Below are 22,374 nucleotides of genomic sequence, written 5' to 3' on the forward strand. Positions count from 1 at the left end.
GTGTTTTGGTTTCTCCTTATGATACAACAATGAAGCTACCACTTAAATGAACTATTTAAACCACATAACATTTCCCACCACAGAATTCCAGCAATTTAAATATATACCTAGTTTGGGGATACTTCCAGTAAGTAATCAAAGGATTAGAATACGTGAAATATTTAAGTGAAAGAATTTTCCTTTCATACTAGTTAAAAATTTTGGTAATTTTCATATTACAGTAGAAATTAATGGCCTTAAAAATCATCTACACCCTTGTCCATTTCTGCAAACCTACTGAATATTAACCTGATCACTCTGTACCATAGAAGAAAATGTACTGGAAAATTCATAGGCATATTAAAAACTCTCCCTACAGGCAGGAGTGCTTCTACGTAAAACACACATCCCTGAAGCACAAAAACTGGAAGGCCATCCGCTTTTTGTCCTCACGGTGCGCAGACACAGCAGATCATCTCCCTGAACAAGGCCAAACACCTGTCATTCGGATTCTATTTCCTCAGAATTATTCTTCTATATGTGAATCTCTTAAACCTGTTTCCAGTAATTTCCCTCAGAATTTTAAGTTTTGATTTATAATTGAGATTTAAATGTGGCATTCGGTTCACACAAAAAAAGTTGAGATTCAACTTGTGGGTTCATCAATTATTTTTTAATGATTTATTAGTCAACATAATTATACTGAGCTACTACTGAGTTGGTAAAGAATCTGCCTGCAATGCGGGAGACCTGGGTTTGGTCTCTTAGTTGGGAAGATGCCCTGGAGAAGGGAACAGCTACCCCATCCAGTATTCTAGCCTGGAGAATTCCACTAGAATTCTCTGTACAGTCTATTCCACTATATAGTCTGTGCGGTCTCAAAGAGTTGGACACGACTGAGCAACTAACGCTTTCATAATTGTACTATAAATTGACTTTTGTTTCCAGTTGTCTTAAACTATATTTACTGACTGATAAAATATATTACAAACTTGAAATTATTAAAGTACATTTCTTTACAAAATCAGACACCTCAGTAAGACATCGTCTACTTCCTGTTACTCGGAAATAAGGCTGTGTGTTCTCCATTTATTTTCAATTATCAGAATCTTTCTGAATTATTTACTGTTAAGGTATTATATTTATATTTAAATTATCCTATGATAAACGCAACAGTGGAGTTACTTATAATTGGTTCTTGTTCTGACGATATCTATAGAATAGTCTAAGATTATAAATCCCTTTCAAACTCATGATTTCACTTTCAAATGATAAAATTTCAACAAATTGTTGATATATAGCTAAAATGAAGTGTTTGCTGAAACATTAATGCCATTTTTACTTGACTAAAGAAAGCCAGCCCAGACCTCACTCTCCAGCAGTCCTGCCCCCTTCTGCCCGCATTATGAATCACTACTGTGGGAACAGGAGGTAGAGGCTGACACATTCTGGGACTTTGGACGGAAAAAAGTCAATGATGCAACTAATGGCATCCAGTATTCAAAACAATGATGCTTTGAAAAATATACAATATTTATTTTGATGTTTAATTGCCAACTGCATCAAACCATATACTAGGAAACATTAGAGCACTGCAATTAAGAACACAGATTTTGGAGTCAAACAGCTCTGGTTGCTAATGTCCTTCTGCTGCTCACAAGCCGTGTGACAATGAACGAGCACCCTAACCTCTTTGATGTATGTTACTCTTATTTGGAAAACAGGCATGAATAATAACACCTGTCTCTCCAGATTCCACAAAAAGCAAATGTATTGGTAAGTGCAAAATTCTTGTTTATTGGAAGTACCTAAAAATGATGAGGGCTTCTGACGGCTCAGACGGTAAAGAATCTGCCTGCAATGTGGGAGGGACCGGGGTTCAGTTCCTGGGTTGGGAAGATCTCCTGGAGGAGGGCATGGCGACCCACTCCAGTATTCTTGCCTGGAGAATCCCATGGACAGAGGAGCCTGGTGGACTACAGTCCAGGGCGTCACAAAGAGCTGGACACGACTGAGCGACTAAGCACAGCACAAAAACGATGAAACAGTGGCTATGACGGCGGTGATGATGATAAAACCTAGCAGCATAACTTCTGCAGGCAGACTTCAGGGAGAGAGAGGAGAAACAAGCAAACATACGTATATGTCCAGAAGTGAATGGGTGGCCAGAGGCCTCCTATCTGTTTAGGGTTCATCTGTAGAAAAGGATGGACTCCAGCTAACCTCTGTATTAACTAACACATTGCAGCTTGTAAGTCGGGACAGTGTTGGCTGTAAGTACAACAATTTCGCTACAGTTGCAACAGACAACAGTAAATTCCACGTCCTGCAGATGGGCCGTGTCACAGAAATGCTACCGCTAGAAAAACTCATGGAAACGTCACAGGATCCCAAAATGCTGGGATAAAGATGATGTTTTAAAAACCTAAACATATTTCCAAAGCACTAGGCAATTTAAGATTAATGGACTAGTGAGACAGTTTTCTGAGTAATGAGAATAATCATCCCTAGTTGGTCTGGTTTCTAAAATGCCGGCTTTTCGATACCCACCACGAGGTATTCACAGAAGGCGAAAGACAGAAAAAGGGCAGCTTCAGTATTCAAAACAATCATTAACATCTTCTTATGAAATACATTTTCAATATTAAAATGAACATTATTATGAATATTATATAAAGGAATAGTGAATGAACATTAAAATGGGTTTAGTATTCTAACACTAAAAGCACATGGGAACGTTTTAGATAAGAAAACAGAGCTTATTCAGTCACTGCACACAGGCTAGTCTCCCTACCTGCAGTCATTCCACTTGACTCCACGACTGAGCCACCTACACGCTCTGTCCTGAGGACATGTATCTACTCGCTTCCCCCTAAATAAAAGCTGGCAGCTTCCAGTCTCCGAACTGTGCCCACACTGCTCTGCCCTCTCTGACTCTGAGTCCACAGGAGTCACGTTGCCTACGGCACCCATGTCTGCAGGCGTGGCAGAGGCCTGCAGCGGCGGAGATGGACAGGGTTTACCATGCAGAGGAGAGGAGCGCTAAACTCACAGACAGAAGATCCCGGGGCCATGTGAGATGTCTGCGGGCATCTGAGGGGCTCAGGGCCGAGTGAAGGGGCACACACCTGCGCCCCAGCTGTGTGGAGATGGCGTGCAATAATTTCGCTGGAGGAGGTAATGCCTGAGCTGAGCCTTGAAGACAAGGAGACGTTGCCACAGAAAGAAAGTGGGAACTGGACAGGGCAGAGAGTCAGGAAGAGTCTGGGGCCACAGAAGCGTGGTAGATACAACAGTTCTGGAACTGGCAGGGGCCGTTCATCAAGGACTGCATATCAGTTAAGAAAGGAACTTTATTCTTGATGTCCTGGCACCCACTGGTCACTTTTAAAACAGGAGAATAACATGTTCAGACACATACATGGAAGGCAGACCTGAGACCCACAAGCCTGGGGAAAAGGCGGTCACCAGGGGAAAAAGGCAGTCAGACAGACAGCTTCCAATGAAGGCAGAATCTGGGACATCCCCGGGGAAGGTCGCTGCCGGCCACACAGGAGGCTGCGGTGCCCAGAGGGGCCTGTGTGTTGTCCACCGCGGACGCCAGCAGGCACTTCTGTCCAGCCGGCCGCGGCCTGCGCAGGGCAGACCCGGGCCCGCTGAGACAGTGCGGCTCAGCCCCGCTGAGAACGGGAGCCTGTCTTCTCTCTTGGTGCGCTGAGACTTCCTCCTTCACTCCTGCCTTGATCTCCTCCCACCGCCCAGCGGGGAGGGAACTTCCCTGCATCCTCCTCAAGGATGAACGTGCAAGCCAGGGTGATGGACAAACACCTGCCCGGCCCCCTGTACCAGGACAGACACTCACCCAGCCCCCTGTACCAGGACAGAACCCGCAAGGGTGAACGAGACACCCGTGGGCACCCCGTACTGCGACGGATACCCGACCTGTACAGGGAACAATACTGTGTGTGGGTGTTGGGCTGAGGTCAGCTGTCCAGGCCACTGGCTCAGTCTCTCTGTGTACCCATGCTGCTGCGGTCACATGGGGTCCTCTTCCCCATGCCCCCACCCCACACCCCGCTGTCCAGATTGTCCACTAAGGAAGTGCGGCAACCCACTCAAAGTCAGCAAGACTGATACACAGACACACACACACGCACACACCTGGCTTGGAGGAGGCCTGTGGGCAGCTCCCCCTATCCATCAGAGTGAACTCTTTCTCTCCGTCCACGTGGCCGGAGGCGCGCCGTCGCAGGACCGCTGCGGTCTGCGCGGTGATGGGGAAGAAGCGTGCGCGGTGCTCCCGGCGGCCGCGGGGAGAGCCGCTCCTTACAGGGGTCGCTGGCGGACAGAGCTCCCAGAGCGGTCCGTGTCTCCTATCGACGCACCGTCTGAGAGTTCAGTGACCAGACGGTGGCATTTTTACCATTACCCGAGGATGTCACCTTAACTGTTTAGCCTGGAAAGCGTCCTGACCACGCTCACACTCGGCGGGACTCGGTGACTGGAGGCGGGGAGGGGAGGGCGACCCTGACAGGGTCACTGCACCATCGCGGGAGCTGCGGGGGCAGCACATGGGCCGCCGCGCGGACGCCGAGTCCAGCGTCTGGAGGCAGAACCTCGGCGCGTCCTTGGCGGGGACACGCGGGGGCGAGAGGCAAGCTTGGGAGGGCAGTGGGGCTGCAGGAGGTGGGCAGAGGGTGGGGGTCCTGCTCCCCCGCGTGCTGCTGGGGCGTGGCTGGTGCCCTTCTCACGGTACCCCGGGCCTAAATCCTGTGCTAGGAGGCACCTCTGCTGTTGGCAGGAATTCTCAGAGGCAGTTGGATGGATCTGAGAAAGAAAACTCAGGAGCATGTAAAATCCGCAGGGTAGACATCTCCAGAACAGGAAGGAAAACGCTCCGAAATACTCCTGCCCATGGGGGTGGGGCCATGAGTCTATTCCCCGCCCGTTTCCCCAGGCACAGCTGCTCAGGCGGTGCCGATCAGTCCAGGATGCCCTGAGCCTGTGGCCATGCCTGGTTCCTCTAGCCAGAGACCCCAGTCCTCTACTGAGGACTGCACCTTCTCTAAAGACACAAGAACAAATGCACAAACATATCTCACCAGTGACAGAAATCCCTTCTCTAATACTTGGAATCTAATGTCCCCCAACAATTCTGGATGTCAACAGCTTGACTGAACTTAATTCACTGCCTTGAGTTTCAGTGACCATGTTCTGACCGTTCTGGGAACGCTGCATTACGTAATATGCAGTCCCCACATCACTGGGGATTTGCTGAAAATGAGACAAACAGCTGACACCGCCTTCACCGTCAGCAGTGAAAAGCAGAGGCAGTCTTCCTTGCCCGGGTGAGACCCTCCCCACCCTGCCCGCTGGTATCACTGCTATTATCTCCCAGGTCAGGTTTCGGTCCATCGGGCAGCAATGGCCTTCGCAACCCTGGCCTTTTTAAAAGCTAATCCTATTATGTCTAGAAAAAGTTTTCCCAAGAAACTTTATGAAGGCTATCAAAATTCACTGGCAGATTAAATGGCAGAGATGTCATCACAGCCGAATGCATGAACTCACTTTGGACACAGGAAGCACACGGGGTTGAGGGAGGCCTAAATATCTCTAAGCAAAAGCATGCTGACGTCATCTCTGGCATTTGCCTTTCTTCCTGTACAAGTAAATAGTCTCACAGGATGAGTAAGGGCAAAGTAGGTATAAACTGTCATAAAGTTTTATACTATCTGCCTACAGAAAGCTCATTTTAGTATGTGTGTGTTTTAATATATATATGTGAATATGTATAACACATTTATTATACACACACATATAGGTACACACATATCTATATTATATACACGTATGCAAACACATACACACCCATACATATCCATACACATCTTTCATCTTGCTTAAATTTCCAGGTATATATGTATCTTCTACCTATCCATCCAAACCATCCATCCATCCATACGTACATCACTTAACACAATGAAGGACAGTGACCATCAGGACTGGTGACTCCCTGTTGCTTTCGGGGACAGAACCGGTGACAGGTGGGACGTTAGGGCCCCTGCCGGACATGGCTCTGGCTGGGCAGACCTCTCCCCCTCCCCGGCAGGGAGTCAGAGGACCTGCACTCCAGCGAGCTCACGTTCACCCTCGCAGCCCAGAGGAAAAGGGGCGTGAACAGGCACAGTCTGCTGGGCTCGGGAAGATCCGGTGTGCGGTACCACCAGGCACAGGGACCGCGGGGACAGTGATGAGCCCCCTGGAGAAGCTGGCGGGAGGAACCAGCCCTGGGCTACTCCAGGAAGGAAGGCTGCCCTGAGTGGTAAACACCCTCTGCTTCACAGGTGACCACAGCGGTCGCTGCTGAGGTCCTGCTGGGGGTTGCTTCACATTCTTGCAAATTCAGAATCCTTCCAGTAACCAGACCCGTAATCAGGGGACCTAATGAAATGTCTTTTCCTCCTTCGAGGTGCTAACACTGAGAGGAAGAAACGGGGTCCACTCTTCTGAGTCAAACACAGAGCATATTTTAAAAATTGTGACGGAAATCAAACCACTATTTAAGATGAGTTTGAGGAAAAGCTTTAAGTGAAGAAGCAAATGCATCTCACTGTGATGTGAGAACTATCAGCGTCCAGAGCAGTCACTAAGAACATCTTAAAAGCAACAGAATTACAAACACACAAAAGGAAAAAAAAAAAAGAACTTCAATGCACTTAAAATCTTACCTGCCTAACTTCAGAGATTTGTTGGTCAACACATTCTGGTTCTAGAATATGACAATCTACATAGATTAAATGAACTATGTGAAACAGTTCATTTGCCTCAGGGTATAAGGTACTTAAAATCCAATGTGGTTACAAAATATATATATATATGTAAATCTTCAAAAGAGAGTCTTTATTAAAAAAAGAAACAAACACGATTATCTGAAGATGACTCCGAGGAACGGTTCTACAGTAAAATGTGGCTGCTGTTTTTAAAGAGGGCCACAACTACCTAAGCCAGGAGTCTCTCTCAGAAGATGCCGGGGCCCTGGCGGCTCACCTGCAGGATGGACACCGTCTGGGAGAAGTGGTGCTGCTCCATGGTGGACGTGGAGTACAGCGCGGCCAGAGGGTGGTCGAACTTCTGCAGGTAGCTGTTGCTGAAGCCCCGGTGGTCCAGGTCATGGCACAGACACGCGATGAGCAGTCCTTTGCGCTTAAGAAACGACACAGCACACAGATGCTTAAAACAAAGAAACGGGACTCTCACGCTGACTTCTGTCACTGATGCAGCCCACGTCCTCAGGAAGAGCGGAAATGCCAGGTAATCCAGCCTCCTTTTTAACCACTTTGCTTTCTGCGGCTGATTCTGACAGCCAGATTACTATTGAGGTTTTCTGCTGAGCTCTGGGAAAAAGTGTTTAAGTGGGGGCAAATTAAAGCAAGGGTTCCAAAGAAGGACAGATAAAGCGAATCTGCAGAAGGAGCGGGCAGTTTCCATTCTTCATTCAAAAATCTGTTTGACGCTGAATTCTAGCGATGGTATGGTTATCGTGAACGAGGACTGTAACAAGGAAAGCATAAAGCACGGGGCAGGCAGCCCCCTTTCTCTGCAGGGTCATGAATCCTGGAGCAGAAGGGGGGAAGGGGGTTGAGTTGGGCTTTCACAGCGGCCGCTGGGGCTGATGGAGAGGGGACAGCGTGGCCGCCGGGAAGGTCTGCCTGGGAGCGGCACAGCTGGGGTGAAGGCGCTCCGGTCCCCGAGCTTGGGGCTGGGTGGCCAAGGAAGGGCTGGACAGCAGGGCGTGAACGGTTAGGCGTCCCTGCGTCCTCTCTGAGTGCATCAGCAGCTCCAAGTCTGTAGAGGCTGCAAATCAGTGGAACATCACAGTGTCCCTGTCCTCTGTGCGGGAAAAGGTCAGATCAGCGTTTATGTTTTAATTGCATTTCATGTTCTGGGCTCTCAGGGAGATAGGATAAGTGTCCATTATCTAGGGCATGAGGGCAAAGACAGCAATTCACCTCATCTACATCCTTTCAGAGGCGTAGGAAATGGCAACCCACTCCAGTATTCTTGCCTGGGAAAATCCCATGGACAGAGGAGCCTGGCGGGCTACACTCCGTGGGGTCACAAAGAGTCAGAAACGACTGAGTGACTAAGCACACATCCTTTCAGTAGAGTCTGGCTTTACCAGGGAAGAGACTACAAAAACCAGTGCTTCGTGGAGGGACATTTTGGTGACACTGGAATTTCCGTTTCTATATTTCTTACACAAAGCAATAGGAAAAAATGCTTGGATATTACCATTTAAAACTGTGCTGCTCATGAATTTACTGAACGAAAGTTTGTCCTGGGATAACACGGCACCTAATTATATCGTGAATGGGCTGCAGACACAGAGGGTTCGAATCCACTCCGGCTCTCTGGAAACGCACCTCGAGGTCGGTGAAGAGCCCGTGGTTGTTCTGCAGGATGGCGTACATGCAGTGTGCCACTGTGACCGCGTGCTTCCAGTTGTGATAAGGGACCCGGCGGTAGTTCTTCTTCACAGACATGATGAAGCGACACAGCTTTTCCAGCTCGAAGCTGTGTGGAAGAGACATCGTCAGGACAGAAACTGGTAAAGGGACAGCGCGCTCCAGGAGGCAGCTCTGGTCTAGACACGTGAGTCTGTGCCCACACACACCTGCTCTGGGGGGATTTCCCGGGGTGCTGAGTGAGCCTCGTTCACCAGCTGCCTGACATTCCTCCAGCCAGCAAGGAAGGAGGACTCTTTACTGGCTTCCTCTTGGACACTGTAATGGGCCCACCAGCGAGCAGACCCCAGAATCTGCTTGCCTCCCCTACCATCAACTCCCATCACCGCTTCCTGAACAGTCAAGCATCTCTTGCAGCCCACAGGGTCAACAGACGGCAACATACCATCACCCTGCTCAAGGGGGTTTTGAGATAGTTTTTTTCCAAAAAATCACATTCACATTCACAAATTGCAAACATATACACCATAAGAATTCTCTAGATGAGTGGTTATCCTTTGAAAAGGAATCCAATTTACTATGGCACACTCAAATTATTAACTGGCATGGCAAATGATGTGGTAATGATCATGTACCCAACACAGTACATGAAAGGCTATGACGCATGCTCTTATTCTACAGTGTGGTGGTAATTTTGTATTTATCATGCACTTAGACTTCTTTAGAGCCCCACCAACTCTCTCAATGGATATGAGGCAGCTTAAGACAAAAGCGTATCAATATGAAACAGGGCTCCAGAAATACCAGAGATGACAGTTTGGAAAACCTCTAAATATTAATACACATAACCTTTATGTTTCTCTACTGAAATTTTCCAAACAGTCCCTGAAGTATAAGGTATGTCATTACCGGAGTTTCAACTGGTCAAACTCTCAACTGCTATCTAAGAAATAAGTTAGGTATCTTGTGCTCATTGTTTTGAAACAATAATTTATAAAAGTTACTGATGGAAAGAAGAGAAAACAGAATTCAATGGGAAAGGAGAGACAATTTAGCTCTAGAGAAGCTAAGAGCCTCTATAAGCCACTTAATGAGCAGTGAAAAAGAGAAAAAGAAAATTATTTCTTGCATTTTAAGTAGGTGTTTAAGCTATATTAAAACAAACAAAGAAACAAACAAATGAAAGGCCACACAGCTCCTCAAGGACAGGCCGCAAAAGAAGGGAGATGTAAAGGAAAGGGCAAGTTAACTTCACTCTGAACAAAGAACGCCACTCTGAATTAGGAGACCTGGTTCCTTCACTCTTGCTTTAACTGGCATACTGGCATACTGATGTCAAAGGTGAAAGGCGATGCTAATTGTGCGTGTTTGTTCCAAGACACCCACAGAATCAATATGCAATTATTTATCCCAGCTACACCTACATTCTCATCATCACCTGGTCAGACCTGGTTACGAACCAAGGGACTCTAAGAAGGCTGCATGCTGTCTAATAATCTCAGCCTTTTTTAAAAACTCAAGTGTTTAGAGAAAACAACTTGTGGCATGTTTTAATTATCAACCAGGAATGCGGCGAGGCATCGAGGCAGGCTTGCATACCAGGCTGTCCCACAGGATCGGTGGATCATGTACACAAAAATTCCAGGCCACATGTTTTCAAAGGGGCCGACGTCAAAGTGGAACCTGGAATAAACAGAAAGCACAGCTCATGAGGAAATGCAGCGAACTAGGATAAATGTACAAATAAAGCAAGCAACTTCTATGTCTATGAAGAAACTAAAAGAATTCTAGATAACTAAAAGTTTGGCCCCCTGCCTTCTCCCCTCCTCAGTCACATCTCTGTCGTAATCAAATGTTTCCAGGACATTCCACCCACCCCCTCAGGAACTTAGTCCAAGATTTAAGCCACTGCTTAAGTCTCTGTTACAAAGGAATACTGTGGTCATTATCCGAGCAATGAAAAAGGACAACATAATGATGCTCTTAATACTACACACTCATCAATACTAAAACACGACACGCGCCCTATACAATTCATAGAAAAGGGGGGATCTTATCTGAAATTCTTTTAGAGCTGAAAATCCATCTATTTCCCATCTTAATCCATAGAAAATGTTTATAAATATTAACATTCAAAGCTATTACCTATTTTCATATGCTAATTTAGTTGTGGATATTTAACCCAAATAAACAGAGGTCCAACACTTCTGACACCAAATGTGAATTTTCCACACCAAGCAATTTTACAGTTCTCTGCAGATACCCACTGATTTCCTAGGATTCAACCCCATTCTCACACTACTTGGAGTTGAGGCAGACCTCACAGCTCAGGGGCTGGGGCCCACAGACTGCCCCACTTCATACGCCAATCACAAGTCAAGGCCACCTGCCCTTCTAATCTGACGGCCATTCTCACAAGCCCCTCCTCAGGGGAGGTAATGCGCTAGAACAGCTCCAGAACTCAGAGGAACAACACTTTAGCTAGACGTCTGGCTTATAATTGGGACACAACTCGAGAGCGGCCAAGAGCAAGAGGTGCCCAGGGCCAGGCAGTGGGGCTGGCCGTGCAGCTCTGGCCTCTCTCTGGGGGCACCCCCTTTCCAGCACCTGACATGCTCCCCAGTCTGGAAACTCTCCCTCAGTTAGGGTTTTCTGGAGCTTCCAGCACACAGGTACAGGTGGTGAAATCCTTGCTCACGAGTAAACTGCCCCCCAGTCTCTCTCCCTGGAAAGGAGTCCATGGGATTGAGCTTCCAGCCCTCCAATCACAAGCAACAAGCCAGCCCTCATCAGCCCAGAGTCTTTGATTAGCAAAAACTCTTGAGTGGTTGAAAGAGGCTTAATATGAATAACAAAAGATACCTCTCTCACCCAAATCACTCAGGAAATTTTAAGGGACAAAGGAGCTCTGTGCCAGGAAATAGCTACAAAGACCACAGCCACGTGTTTCTTACTGGATCACAACATACGTATGTGTTAGTTGGGCGGTCATGTTCGACTCTTTGCGACCTGTGGACTGTAGCCCACCAGGCTCCTCTGTCCTGGGTATCACAACACATACCATATATATATATATATATGCACTATGCAACATATACACTGTTAAACATAAACTGAGTAAAAAATTGCGTATTATTTGGGCAAAAACCCATTTGAAAAGGGCAGCACCTACTTAAAGAGGTCAGGAGTGCTTTCTTGACAGCAGTCATGGGAACTCCTCTATAGAGACCATGCCAAGAAAAGGAATCATCTGACTGGCTCCAGCTAAAGCCTAGCTGGCTGTTCAGAACTGTTCTCCTTAGCATTTCCGACTGGTGACCCTGAGGCATTTACAGGCTTAGATTCCCATTTGTTTACTAGGCCAGCACGGCATCAAACGCGCAGTAACCTAATGACCTCCTTATTTAATTTAGCAACACGATTTTTCTTATTTTAAATAACTGTCAGCTCTGGATCACTTTTGAAGATTATTTTATGTTGTTATTAACACACAGTGTTGGCTTACACTTTTGGTGGGCAGTCTGACCACCAGTAACAAATGTATTCACGTAGGATTAGAAGCCAAGTGTGGATGCTAAATCGTGTATTATAAAGTCTCAGATTTAACTGGCAAACTTAAAACTATATGGAAATGAAAGCTTTCAGTTATCTGAGCTTAAATGCCATTTTGAATAGTAAATATTTCATAAAGTATGTAAACAAGGAAAGCTAACATTTAGGTTGGCTCATTTCAAAATGGCATTCAGGCTAGTTTTTCTAAAGATAAAGAGATCCGGCCTTTCCTCCCTTGGAAGGGGGAAACGGTAAGGTCAGAGACCGCACGTGTAACACAGTATTTATGATTCTACTTCTGGAAGCCATTTCACTCTAAGCGCAGTCGGGCGGGCACTGTGGCGGAGGAAGCGGGCGGGACGGGACGCTCACAGCTCGATCTCTTTGCACAGGCGGCCGGGCAGGCTGAAGTGCATGAGGCCCTGCCACTCCTCCGCGGTGCAGATGCTGTGGTAGGACAGCTTCTCCATCGTGACCCTGTAGATGCACTCCGAGTGCCGGATCCTGTGGTACATCTGGAGGGCGGAGCCAACACAGAAAGCGTGAGCGAAGGCGCGCGCGGCTCGGCATTAAAGTGCAGAGGCTGCTATTTAAAAAAAAAAAATCACAACCGCAACTGGGTTCACTAGTACTCGTCCTTAACTGCTATTACTGCATATTACTACCCGTTAACCACCATCACCATCAGTTCAGTTCCATTCAGCTCCTCAGTCGTGTCCCACTCTTGGCGACCCCGTGGACTGCAGCACGCCAGGCCTCCCTGTCCATCACCAACTCCTGGAGCTTCCTCAAACTCATGTCCATCGAGTCAGTGATGCCATCCAACCCTCTCATCCTCTGTGGTCCCTTCTCCTCCTGCCTTCAATCTTTCCCAATCCTTCTCATCATCACTATATATTTTCATATACACTGAAGAAACCCCCACATATGACTCTGAAGACACAAATGGCTTTTTAAGAAATTATATCTCCATTTTAAAAGACTTCTTACATTTTGTAACAAGTTTTTGTTTTGTTTTTTTTTTTCTGTCAGACAGGCCAGACATTGTATCTAGGTGGAGAGATTACCTGGTACCTTGTTCTTGGACTCCCAGCCTTGGTAGGAAATCAACGTCTGCTGTTCATAAGCCACCTAGTCCATGGTATTTTGTTAGAGCAGCACAGACTAATATGCAAAACAACTAAACTGAGACATCAGTTGACTTTTCTTCTGTGTCTCCTTTTAAAAATATTTAGCTTAACTCTTGGTGATCTCAAAGTCCTCTAGTCCAGGGAGTTTGAAAATTTGTTGATTGTAAAGTTCTTTATTGACAAAATAAGTTTATAGATGCACGTGTAATAAACGTATGCCCCCTCAGAAATTACACACTGTGCTAATATATTGTATTAGAAATTAAAATATAATGGAGATTTTAAAAGATTAAAAGTACATACTTTCTAAATATTTAGTTTTATTTACTTAGCATGACTTTTGCTCACACTAAACAATTATATATTTTGAAATAAAGCACTTTATGTTATCTATTGTCAAATTTTTTTCTTTATTACTTGGTGAGATGGTGGTGTTTAATTTAACACTTAGAAACAGCGGTACTAGTGGAGAAAAATACGCCAAAAAGTGCGTGAGCGTGTGCTGTGCTGAGTCGCTTCAGTTGTGTCCGACTCTTTGCGACACTATGGACCACAGCCCTCCAGGCTCCTCTGTCCAAGCTATTCTCCAGCCAAGAACACTGGAGGGGTGGCCATGCCCTGCTGTAGGGGTCGTCCCTACCCAGGAATGGAACCCGCTTCCCTTCCATTTCCTGCCTTGGCAGGCAGGCAGGTTCTTTACCAGTAGCACCACCTATTGGAGAAAAATATGCCAGAAAGTTCAGTTCAGTTGCTCCATCTTGTCCCACTCTGTGACCCCATGGGAGCACGCCAGGCTTCTCCGTCCATCACCAACTCCCAGAGCTTGTTCAAGCTCATGTCCATCGAGTCGGTGATGCCAGAAAGTATGTGGAGTCAAACAGAATAAAGGTAGTACTGCCTGTTCTTACACATCACACTCACAGTTTTGCTCTCTAATCACTAATATCTTTGACTGAAATTCAGATAAATTTCTATTTCCCCTGATGTAAATCAGTTACTTTTGCAAACTAATCAGCTGCATCTTTATATACCGTCAATCAGGTTCAAAACCAGTGACAATCAGTGAAATCTGTCATACAGCAGATTTCAGTAAGTTAAAAGCTGTGTGATAAAACAGATTTTTTTTTAAAAAAAATTCAACTTTTGAAGACAGAGAGGGAAACGGAAACAAAAAACAGATGGAACAAACAAATAACAAGATTTTGGATGTATTACACCTAAACAAAAGACACGCCTGGTCTAAACAGCCTCATTAAAGGAACGGTTATCTGACTGAGCAGGAAGCAAAACCCCAACTCACACTGTCTACAAGAATCCTACTTTAAATATAACAAAGACTCAGACAGGGTCTTCCCTTGTGGCTCAGCTGGTAGACAATCCACCTGCAATGCAGAAGACCTGGGTTCCATCCCTGGGGTTGAAGAACCCCTAGAGAAGGAAAAGGCTACCCACTCCAGTATTCTGGTCTAGAGAATTCCATGGACTGCATAGTTCATGGGGTTGCAAAGAGTTGGACATGACTGAGCAAATTTCACACTTCATAGGGTAAAAGTAAAAGGCTGGAAATTCGTAAAACTCAGCAGTGGCTACAGGACTGGAAAAGGTCAGTTTTCATCCCAATTACAAAAAGACAATGCCAAAGAATGTTCAAATTACCATATAATTACACTAATTTCACATGCTAGCAAGATTATGCTTAGAATCCTTCAAACTACACTTCAGCAGTACGTGAACTGAGAACTTCCAGATGTTCAACCTAGATTTATAAAATGCAGAGGAACCAGGGTTCAAATTGCCAACATCCATTGGATCATAGAAAAAGCAAGAAAATTCCAGAAAAACATCTACTTCTGGTTCATTCAGTTCAGTTCAGTTCAGTCACTCAGTCGTGTCCGACTCTTTGCGACCCCATTAATTGCAGCACACTAGGCCTCCCTGTCCATCATTAACTCCTAGAGACTACTCAAGCTCATGTCCATTCAGTCGGTGATGCCATCCAACCATCTTATCCTCTATCATCCCCTTCTCCTCCTGCCTTCAATCTTTCCCAGCATCAGGGTCTTTTCAAATGAGTCAGTTCTTTTGCATCAGGTGGCCAAAGTATTGGAGTTTCAGCTTCAGCATCAGTCCCACCAATGAATATTCAGAACTGATTTCCTTTAGGATGGACTAGTTGGTCTCCTTGCAGTCCAAGGCATTCTCAAGAGTCTTCTCCAACACCACAGTTCAAAAGCATCAGTTCTTTGGCGCTCAGCTTTCTTTATAGTCCAACTCTCACATTCATACATGACCACTGGAAAACCATAGCCTTGACTAGACGGACCTTTGTTGGCAAAGTAATGTCTCTGCTTTTTAATATGCTGCCTAGGTTGGTCATAGCTTTTCTTCCAAGGAGTAAGCGTCTTTTAATTTCATGGCTGCAATCACCATCTGCAGTGATTTTGGAGCCCAGAAAAATAAAGTCAGCCACTGCTTCCCCATCTATTTGCCATAAAGTGATGGGACCAGATGCCATGATCTTAGTTTTCTGAATGTTGAGCTTTCAGCCAACTTCTTCACTCTCCTCTTTCACTTTCATCAAGAGGCTCTTTAGTTCCTCTTCACTTTCTGCCATAAGAGTGGTGTCATCTGCATATCTGAGGTTATTGATATTTCTCCCAGTGATCTTGATTCCAGCTTGTGCTTCATCCAGCCCAGCGTTTCTCATGATATACTCTGCATATAAGTTAAATAAGCAGGGTGACAATATAAGCCTCAATATACTCCTTTCCTATTTGGAACCAGTCTGTTGTTCCATGTCCAGTTCTAACTGTTGCTTCCTGACCTGCATACAGATTTCTCAAGAGGCAGGTCAGGTGGTCTGGTACTCCCATCTCTTGAAGAATTTTCCACAGTTTATTGTGATCCACACAGTGAAAAGCTTTGGCATAGTCAATAAAGCAGAAATAGATGTTCTTCTGGAACTCTCTTGCTTTTTCGAAGATCCAACGGATGTTGGCAATTTGATCTCTGGCTTCTCAGCCTTTTCTAAATCCAGCTTGAACATCTAGAAGTTCTTGATTCACATACTGTTGAAGCCTGGCTTGGAGAATTTTAAGCATTACTTGACTAGTGCATGAGATGAGTGCAATTGTGTGGTAGTTTGAGCATTCTTTGGCATTGCCTTTCTTTGGGATTGGAATGAAAACTGACCTTTTCCAGTCCTGTGGCCACTGCTGAGTTTTCCAAATTTGCTGGCACATTGACTGCAGCACTTTCACAGCATCATCTTTCAGGATTTGAAATAACTCAACTGGAATTCATCACCTCCACTAGCTTTGTTCATAGTGATGCTTCCTAAGGCCCATTTGACTTCATATTCTGGTTCATTAACTACCCTGAATACTTGACTGTGTAGATCACAACAACTAGAAAATTCTTAAAGAGATGAGAATACCAGACTACCTTACCTGTCTCCTGAAAAACTTGTATGCAGGACAAGGAACAACAGTTAGAACTGGACATGGAACAATGGACTGGTTCCAAATTGGGAAGGGAATACATCAAGGCTATATATTGACACCTTGTTTATTTAACTTACATGCAGAGTACATCATGCAAAATGCTAGGCTGGATGAATCACAAGCTGGAATCAAGACTACAGAGAGAAATATCAGCAACCTCATATATACAGATAATACCACTTTAATGGCAGAAAGAGAAGAGGAACTTAGGAGCCTCTTGATGAAGGCGAAAGAGGAGAGTGAAAAAGCTGGATTAAAACTCAGCATTCAAAAAACAAAGATCATGGCATCTGGTCCCATCACTTCATGGCAAATGGATGGGAAAAAGTGGACACAGTGACAGACTTTATTTTTCTTGGGCTCCAAAAGTCACTGTGGACAGTGACTGCAGCCATGAAATTAAAAGACGATTGGTCCTTAGAGGAAAAGCCATGACCAACCTAGGCAGCATATTAAAAGCAGAGACATTACTTTGCTGACAAAGGTCTGTCTAGTCAAAGCTCTGGTTTTCCCAGTAGTCATGTATGGATGTGAGAGTTGGACCACAAAGATGGCTGAACACCAAAGGATTGATGCTTTTGAAATGTGGTGCTGGAGAAAAATTTTGAGAGTCCTCTGGACAGCAACGACATCAAACCAGTCAATCCTAAAGTAAATCGGCCCTGAATATTCATTGAAAGGACTGAGGCTTAAGCTGAAGCTTCAATATTTTGGCCACTGGATGCGAAGAGCTGACTCACTGGAAAAGACCCTCATGCTTGGAAAGATTGAGGGCAAGAGAAGAGGGTAACAGGGGATGAGATGGTTGGATGGCATCACTGACTCAATGGACATGAGTCTGGGCAAATTCCAGGAGATAGTAAATGACAGGGAAGCCTGGCATGCTGCAGTCCATGGGATAGCAAAGAGTTGGACACAACTTAGGGACTGAATAGGACTTCCCTGGTGGCTCAGACGGTAAAGCGTCTGTCTACAAAGTGGGAGACCTGGGTTTGATCCCTGGGTCGGGAAGATCCGCTGGAGAAGGAAATGGCAACCCACTCCAGTACTCTTGCCTGGAAAATCCCATGGACGGAGAAGCCTGGTGGGCTACAGTCCATGGGGTCGCAAAGGGTCAGATGCAACTGAGCAGCTAAACATGCCTGAACATACAAGGGTGTTTTCTTTAGCTTGACTTTCTCATATTTACTTATAACAGTTGAGAAATGATGTTGCTGTTTTGATGGACATTTGAAACTTGAAATCCTGGGAAATCGCCAGCAAGGCCTGCTCTATCTAGCCTCAGCATCCCAGTTACCAAGCCATTTTGTCTTGGTGACACTGTAACAAGAAAGTTCTGGTGGGCACAGAATCAGAAACACAGATCTGAGTGGCCGGCGATGACCACCTCCTCCAGCGCTGCGGCCACACCGTTGGACTCCTGAGGGCTCGGTCTGCTGAAGAACTCTCGCATTTCAGGGCTTTCTGCACTGCGTCCCACCTGCTGAGGATGCACCCTGGCTCCCAGGTCTGCACTCAGGATGCTCCTTGGGTGCGCGCCTGTCCGAGCGGGAGTCTGCACGCCACACAAACTGGGAAGCGCTACACGTAAGGCCCCTTCTTGGTTAGAGAGCTGGCTTTACCCGCTCACCACTGGCTGCAGGTAATCCATAGATGCCAGGGGCTCAACTCCTGCTGATACAAACTGGGTGCTCTTTCCCCTTTACTCAATTCACACGCCCAACCTAACTGACGAGATATCTGCTAAAGTGCAGATTTTCAGTGTGATGTCAATGGCATTAAATGATGTCATTACTGAAGTTAATGTGGCCCCCTAAATAATCCTAAAACAGAAGACATGGTCCACACAGGTGTGGACAGGAAGCTCTGTGCTCTGTATGCAGCAGCATGAAGCAGGGCTACAGGGGCGAGGGCAGCACCAGGCCCAGCGGAGGCTGTGCCGCATGCCCTGTGTGGGACCAGGGGCCCGGTTGTGGCTGCAGGGAGGAGTTCCTGGGCTGAGGACCCTGCAGAGAGACAAGGTTACCTGGGTCTCCCCCAGGGGAAGCAATTCCAGACAGATCTGAGTAAGTAAAAGTCAAGTAAGTGAAGGAATAGAGGAGTGAGGAAATCCGGGAAAGAAGAGACCAACACAAGGAAAAACCAACATACTGACGTCCCCGCTAAGAACTGAGCTGATAAAAAGAATCGAGTGGCTAAAAATACACCATCGAAAAAATGCAGCATCTGATGCGGGCTTTCTCTGCCTGCACGTCTATCCCAGCTTATGGAGACCACGGTACCGAGATGCAGAGAAATGACTTTTTCTCCTTGACTAGCTCTGAGACGGAAGTGTTTAGAACGCTGTCTTTCTTGCGGACGAGTGAAGAGCAGTGCGCCAAGGACTCCAGGGCCACATCCAAAGCTGGCCGGCCACACACGTGCTGCGGGGCCTTCCCCCGGTTACTTCATCCACGTATCTGTCTCTCTCACATCAAGTGGAGCTAATCACAGCCTCCCTCGGGATAGCTCTGGGACTAACAAAGGAACCGGGATCCAGGTCTTGGTCTTTACTCTAGAGGTCTCTGATCTGACATCCTCCCCTGAAGAAGGCTCTGACAGGAAACTCTTCTTGCAAAGAAACCAATTGCTTGCTGGCTTACAGGCACTGACACACAGTGGGTGCTCTCTGCATTTTCTTTTTTCTTTAGGAGGATGCTTGCCTCAACAAAGCCAGTGTTACTGTAAAGAAGGGCAGTACGCTGGTCTTCCCTCTGCATTGAACAGAAACAACTCCAGTACCAGCTGCTCCCTAGACGGGAAGGCACGTGGAGAGGGCAGGGCGGGGGTGGGTGTGCCCCTGAGCTGTGGGGTCAGAGGCTGTCATGCTTTCTGAGTTTGGAGGCACTGTCAGAAACAATGCAGATTTTATAAGCTCTCGTGGGGAGAAGATATACTGCAGTTTAAAAAGTGGCGATTAACTCCATACAGAGAGCTGACGCTGCGCCACCTGGGTTTCAACACACACCTTCAGGCAACAACCAGGGATAGGTCTGCTCGGTTCAAGAGAGGTTTACTCCCAGAGCCTGCCACCGGGCGCTGACACTCTATGAAACTGTGGCACATACCCTATCTGGCATGACAAGAGAGCAGAAACAGTTTCGGTGAGTTTCAAAGTGTTTATAAAAAGCTACAAGTCAGCTTCACTATAAAGGAGCTCTACTAGCTTTGCCCCAACATAAAAACAGAATGCCTGTCAGCTTATTCACGACTTTGCAGAGGAGTGTTCTTTTCCTTGTCTCACCTTGGTATTCGGGTTGGTATGATCGTTCGACCGTGGTTGAGTCCAGGTTTCTGCTGCAATATTCATTGCTAAGGAGAGCTTTGAGTGCCCTGGGTGAGCTCTGCAACAACAATGCTGAACCGGCCTCACAGCGCCCTCCCTGGGACGGACTCAGTGAGTCCTCAAGGGACGCACAGAAACATGGACGGGTTTTAAGAAGATCAAGTTCCACCACCTTGATTTTCAACTGGACTCTTACCTAAAAATGCTCTTTTCCCACCTCTCATTTCAAATCACCACCTTCTCGTTTCACTAGTACGAAAATCTCTTAAATCAAATACTGGTGTTACTAACGTCTAAAAGTGGTTTCTAAAGCTTTCATAAGGTACTTGAACGTGGACCTAAATAAATTTTCAGCTGACATCATTAAAAACCGTTTTTGATGACAGGGCGGCCATACTCCTTGGCATCTTGGTTCATGTGGAGTTCAGATTAAGAGCAATTGCTATAATAAAATTCTTCCTGTTCCCATCGACTCAAGATGAAAGCAACTCTTCAGTTCAGTTCAGTTCAGTTGCTCAGCCGTGTCCGACTCTTTGCGACCCCATGAATCGCAGCACGCCAGGCCTCCCTGTCCATCACCAATTCCTGGAATTCACTCAGATACATGTCCATCCATCAGTGATGCCATCCAGCCATCTCATCCTCTGTCGTCCCCTTCTCCTCCTGCCCCCAATCCCTCCCAGCATCAGAGTCTTTTCCAATGAGTCAACTCTTCGCATGAGGTGGCCAAAGTACTGGAGTTTCAGCTTTAGCATCATTCCTTCCAAAGAAATCCCAGGGCTGATCTCCTTCAGAATGGACTGGTTGGATCTCCTTGCAGTCCAAGGGACTCTCAAGAGTCTTCTCCAACACCACAGTTCAAAAGCATCAGTTCTTCAGTGCTCAGCCTTCTTCACAGTCCAACTCTCACATCCATACATGACCGCTGGAAAAACCATAGCCTTGACTGCTACTGCTGCTGCTAAGTCACTTCAGTCATGTCCGACTCTGTGTGACCCCATAGATAGCAGCCCACCAGGCTCCCCTGTCCATGGAATTTTCCAGGCAAGAGTACTGGAGTGGGTTGCCATTGCCTTCTCTGCAGTTAGGCTCATTGCAATAATAAAAACAGCTTCTTATTAAAGCGTTTCATCCTCTCTACAGAGAGGCTGTAAAGTCAGGCAAAGTCCCCAGGTGGCTCGCTGGTACAGATTTCACCTGCCAATGCAGGAGACACGGGTTCAATCCCTGGTCTGGGAAGATCCCCCGAGTCGTGAAGCAACTAACCCCGTGTGCCACAGCTACTGAGCACAGGCTGGGAAGTGCAACTACCAAAGCCCGCGTGTCCCGGAGCCCCAGCTCCACATCAGGCGCAGCCACTGCAGTGAGAGGCCCGCGCACAGCTAGAGAGTACCCCGCCCCCGGCCTAGAGAAAGCCCTCCTGCAGCAATGAAGACTCCGTAGGCCTAAATAAATAAGTTTTAAAAATTTAAAAACAAAACTGCTTGCATTTTAACCCAAGTTCTGTCACCCCGCAAACACCACTTTACTTAACCCTCTCAGGGCCTCAAGCTTCTACAGGGGAAAGCAACAGTGCTTATCTCAAAAGTCATTAGACTCCTGAAATGAGTCAACGCAAGCCAAGAGACTATCAGAGGTCCTGGTGTGTAGGACAACAAAAATCACTTAAGAGGAACAGTTATTTAAAAAAAAAAAAAAAAAAAGACAGTGATTTTAAAGCCTTGACTAGACGGACCTTAGTCGGCAAAGTAATGTCTCTGCTTTTGAATATGCTATCTAGGTTGATCATAACTTTTCTTCCAAGCAGTAAGCATCTTTTAATTTCATGGCTGCAGTCACCATCTGCAGTGATTTTGGAGCCCCGAAAAATAAAGTCTGACACTGTTTCCCCATCTATTTCCCATGAAGTGATGGGACCAGATGCCATGATCTTCGTTTTCTGAATGTTGAGCTTTAAGCCAACTTTTCCACTCTCCTGTTTCACTTTCATCAAGAGGCTTTTTAGTTCCTCTTCACTTTCTGCCATAAGGGTGGTGTCATCGGCATATCTGCAACTCTTAGGGCTTCCCAAAAAGTAAACGTGATAAGTAGAAATAAACTTGATGCTGAAATAGTGGGAGCCACATTCTCAGAGAGCAATATCCCAAAGGTGGAGACGAAATAGCTGGAAGGAATTCTCTGGAGTTAGGAGGAAGTTCTGACATGCAGAGAGAGACAGAGAGAGAGATCCAGCAAAGAATATCCAGGCTTATGTGTAAACTCTCTTCTGAAATAGTGACAACAGGGGGGAAGGATGTTTCAGTGGAGAAACCAGGCAGACACCTCCTTCCCAGAGCCTGCTTGCAGCTGGCACTGTGAACACACAGCCTTCTGAGATGTTTCCGCCGAAATGATTACCTCGAGAGAGCCATGAGGAAATA

At 46.3% G+C, this 22,374-nt stretch overlaps 1 protein-coding gene across 4 annotated transcripts in view; it reads right to left on the bottom strand.

The window, feature by feature from the left end:
• Positions 1-22,374, bottom strand: part of PDE10A (phosphodiesterase 10A) — a 581,099-nt gene that overhangs the window by 22,905 nt on the left and 535,820 nt on the right. For all 4 annotated transcript variants that reach the window (XM_042253703.2, XM_012183244.5, XM_042253702.2 and 1 more), the window contains 4 exons: positions 12,369-12,511; positions 10,044-10,127; positions 8,403-8,553; positions 7,027-7,182 (listed from right to left, as the gene is read on the bottom strand). In XM_042253703.2, the coding sequence (XP_042109637.1) occupies positions 7,027-7,182; positions 8,403-8,553; positions 10,044-10,127; positions 12,369-12,511 (534 nt within the window). The remainder of the gene's footprint in view (positions 1-7,026; positions 7,183-8,402; positions 8,554-10,043; positions 10,128-12,368; positions 12,512-22,374) is intronic.

This window comes from Ovis aries, chromosome 8, assembly GCF_016772045.2.
Source record: "Ovis aries strain OAR_USU_Benz2616 breed Rambouillet chromosome 8, ARS-UI_Ramb_v3.0, whole genome shotgun sequence".
Lineage (NCBI taxonomy): Eukaryota > Metazoa > Chordata > Mammalia > Artiodactyla > Bovidae > Ovis > Ovis aries.